Source organism: Aphanomyces astaci (assembly GCF_000520075.1).
Source record: "Aphanomyces astaci strain APO3 unplaced genomic scaffold supercont1.138, whole genome shotgun sequence".
NCBI lineage: Eukaryota > Oomycota > Saprolegniomycetes > Saprolegniales > Verrucalvaceae > Aphanomyces > Aphanomyces astaci.
Window position 1 is genome coordinate 793 of NW_009798401.1, and position 4,014 is coordinate 4,806.

A 4,014-nucleotide genomic window follows, 5' to 3' on the forward strand; every position below is an offset into this window, starting at 1 on the left:
TTCTTCGCAGGCGTATCGGCCGAGCAAACTTCAAATGCATTGGATACTCGTAGGGGTTTTTCATTCTGGCAGTCATTTTCCAATTGCGACTTTCATGCAGACTGGACGCGCCAAACACAAAATTCACATGTAAAGGCGATGATGATGACGATGAGACTCCATCTCCATCTACCACCCCTTCCAGTGGTCAAGGGTGCGGTCGATCAATAGTGCCTTCATCCCGAGATGGACGTGGTCGTGGTTGTGGCGCTCGAGCTGGTAGGGCTAGCTTGATGTACCCTTCCAACCATCTGCATGCTGCAGGCCATTCATCATCGGTATCCTCTGGTCCACCAATCAACATCCGTCGCACAAGTCCCACAACCACAACTGGCATGGACGGTTTGGGTTCTAACACCCCAAGAGCGTTGTTTCCATCGGCGGTGCCACCCACTCCGACAGCCGCGCCACACACCCCAAACCCGCCTATTCCTGCCAACCATGTCTTGCCGCAACTGTTGACATTCCTTCCCCATTCCGGGCCTATTAAGCTCTTCGAAAGTGGCATTGTTAAAATCATTGAAGGCGACCTTGATGCTTTGTCCGACCGCTGATGTGTCGGCGAAATACAAAGGTAAAACCCTATGATTCTATATTTCACTCTAAAATTATAAAATTGCACAAGTACTCATTTCAAGAGGTTTACTGAATTAGGAAACACAAATCGAAAGCGTGTTCTCACGGATAAAGAAATTGAGCATGCGGTCAAGTTGGTTCCGCTACACGCACGCCAGACCATGCGAACTTTGGCAGCGCAGTCCAGCGTCAAGAAGACGACCATCATCCGCCACATGCAACGAGCCAAGACGTTGATGAGCAAGACAAGCCACTCCAAGCCGTACCTGACCGACGCCAATGCACTTGGACGGGTGCAGCATGCTCTGTCCTTCATCAAGCCGACGTCAAAAGGAACCATTTTTGACAGCATGCACGCACATGTGCATGTTGACGAGATATGGTTCTTTTTGACAACTGTCAAGAAGCGTTATTATGCCTACGAAGACGAAGACCTGCCGACGCGCCAGTTGAAGTCCAAAAGATACATCACGAAAGTGATGTTTCTTGCCGCCGTTGCAAGACCAAGATACGACTACCACAACAAATGCATCTTTGACGGGAAGATCGGAGTGTGGCCGTTTGTCGAGAATGTGCTGGCCAAGCGAAACAGTCGTAATCGGCCAAAAGGTACTCCACTTTTGGTACCTCAAACGGTAACTGCCGAAGTTTACCTCAAGATGATCTCGAAATCGTCGTGCCGGCGATTCAGGCAAAAATGCCTCGACAAGATCAGAGTAAAATAATATATTTGCAGCAGGATAACGCAAGTCCACACAATAGTGTGACTACGCGAATGCTGCTTGACTCTGGTGTTTGCGGCATTGAAGCTGCAAATCAACCGCCGAATAGTCCCGATTTGAATGTCCTCGACTTTGGATATTTCAATTCAATTCAAAGTCTACAAAGCCAAAAGTGTACTAGAACCATAGATGAACTAATCGGATCAGTAGAGAGCTCATTTGATGAATTACCGTGTGACATTGTCGAAAACTTTCATCACTTTGCAAAAGGTAATGGAATCGACTCTTAAAACTTTGGGTAGAAATGATTACAAGCTTCCTCATATGAGGAAAGATGCTACCATCAAGGACTTTACATTGTTTAATGTCCGTTGCGATCGTGATGTCCATGAAAAACCTCTTGCTCACCTGAGCAGACTATGAATTCCCAAAGACGAGTAGTCATACGTAGTCATCGTAATATAATAAAAAGTTCATTAAATTTTGGTGATCAAATATGTGTTTTGATAGGTACATACAAACATTAAGATGTTTTTTCTTTCGCCCAATACTTTAATCAAGATAAAAAGTCGATGCATTTGATAGGACCAGAGTACAGTGAACCGGGGAGAAACTCGCCCGAGTTAGCAACCAAATTTGCATGCAAACTCAACGCGCAATAATAAAATTTACCCAACCCTAGGCACATTTGATTGGCTATAAATATTGTAACGTGACAAGCACAAAATGTCGCAATATTGCGACTGCCCACGCCAGCGTCATCGAATCGCATGAGCAATTGTCGCTTGGTGGCCAACGGGTAGGAGATTTGAGGACGTCGAGGTGGCATGACGATCGTGTGGACGTTTTTGAAGTGCGGACAGTTTTGAATTTCATGTTTGAATAGACTAATCGAAAGGCGTTAATTATCGATGCTACTTGATTGGTTTAAATAATCTTTGTATATGATTTTAACGTTACAAGACATATCCTTGCCAATAAAAATATAGTATCAGAACTTAGAGGTGGGCGTGTTTTTTAGGGGGGTCGAGTTTCTCCCCGGTACTCTGTAGTACTATTTTTCCGAGGCCTGGTGTTAATAATAACATTCTCATCTGTGACAAAGCGCGTAAACGACTTGATCAGTATGGCCTTCGCCGTGGTCGTGTTGGCAGACATAAGGTGTTGGATCCCCATGCAGAATGACTATGCCAAAGTGTTTGTCCTAGAACACAGTATTAAGGATGCGGGAAAATATGTGTTAATGCCAACGTTTGTATTGAACATATTCATATTTCGTGATCCACTCGGACAAAATCTGCCTAGCAATTATTTATACCTCGATTGGTTAAAATGATTCGAAAAACGATAAAACGCAAGTATAATTGGCTGTTAAATTTGTCCCCGGATCGCATTGGTTAAAATGCCGGATACAATGCACTAATAACGTTAATAGTAGGTCTGCTACTATTAATGTTATTAGTGCATTAGTTTTCATACAGTATGTATTCTACGATGCACTTCGTGAAGTAATGTACTTGAAATATACGTTTTCAAGGGTTTGGAGGAACAAAAAGGTCCACATTCCACAGGACCAAATAAATTCCCAAGGCCGTCAAGATGGGTGAAATCGCCGCAGCCAACGAAGGAATTCCGCCATTGGGACTGAAGGCACGCCTATTCCTGCTTATCATCGACCTTGTGTGCGCCATGGCCTTGTGGTATGCAGCGACCGGTCCATATCCAGTGTGGACTTGCCTTGTTTGTGCGTCGTCAGGGTGGGGACTTACAGTTGTCCTCTCGTACCAGTGGCCATGGGAGCGTTATTTCTAAAGCAGCGATACCGTAATGTAGATTGAAGGACATTTCATAGCACATCTCTCCCTGTGCGTGGGGTTCTTTCTTTGTTCGTAGCCTGCGCTACTGTCTACGTGTTTTCCGTCGTTGATCGCCTTGTCCACGTCGTTGGAATTGACATTGACAAATAGTCTGTGCCTGGTGCCCTCACGGGCACTCAACGGCCCCATGGACTTCTGCACAGTCAGCAACGACATGGTGCCCAACGACACTCATGAATTGCATGATCAAACACGGGCGAATACTGTCGTCGTGTCAAGGATTGGAGCACCGCGAATACAACGACACCATTCAAGCCATCGAAGCCTCGGGAGCGATGCTTAAAATCAAGTCAGTTCACAATGAGTTTTCTATAACCTTATAGGTGGACGAACATGTGTGGTACAGTAGTCAAAGAGAGGTAGGATATATGTAGTACTGCGAAGTATATATGACACTTGTGAAATTGAACCAAAGCTATATACACTTGACCTCATCTCTTAGTGGTGGCCCACGAAACTAATACGAAACGTTCAGAAAGGGCTACCGGTAGGTAAATTGATGCACATCGTTTTGCTCAATTCAACCAATCAGTGGTTGCATAGGGCAATAATGTGATGTTCTCGAGGCCAAGGTCGATCGATGTACCAACCAGTATACTAGTATATGAAACGTGGAGTTCTCCTTGCCAAATGAGTTCTTTAGTCGTTCAATGGATAAAGGTAATGTTGAGGGCAACTTGCGCAAGACGACTTGAAGGATTGAGCAAACCAGCTCACTCGGCGATTCGGCCGGAGTAACTGGCGCGGCACTGGTATCAGTGGGTGTTGGTTCATCGTTCAGGTCCGCAGTCTCTCACCGG

At 45.3% G+C, this 4,014-nt stretch overlaps 1 protein-coding gene across 1 annotated transcript; it reads left to right on the forward strand.

The window, feature by feature from the left end:
* Nucleotides 1-710: 710 nt before the first annotated feature.
* On the forward strand, nucleotides 711-1,340 carry H257_18119 (hypothetical protein; the record flags this gene model as incomplete). The annotated part of the gene is made up of 1 exon (XM_009847127.1): nucleotides 711-1,340. A coding segment is annotated over one exon (630 nt), but the record flags the coding sequence as incomplete, so codon positions are not given.
* Between the last annotated feature and the right edge of the window lie 2,674 nt (nucleotides 1,341-4,014).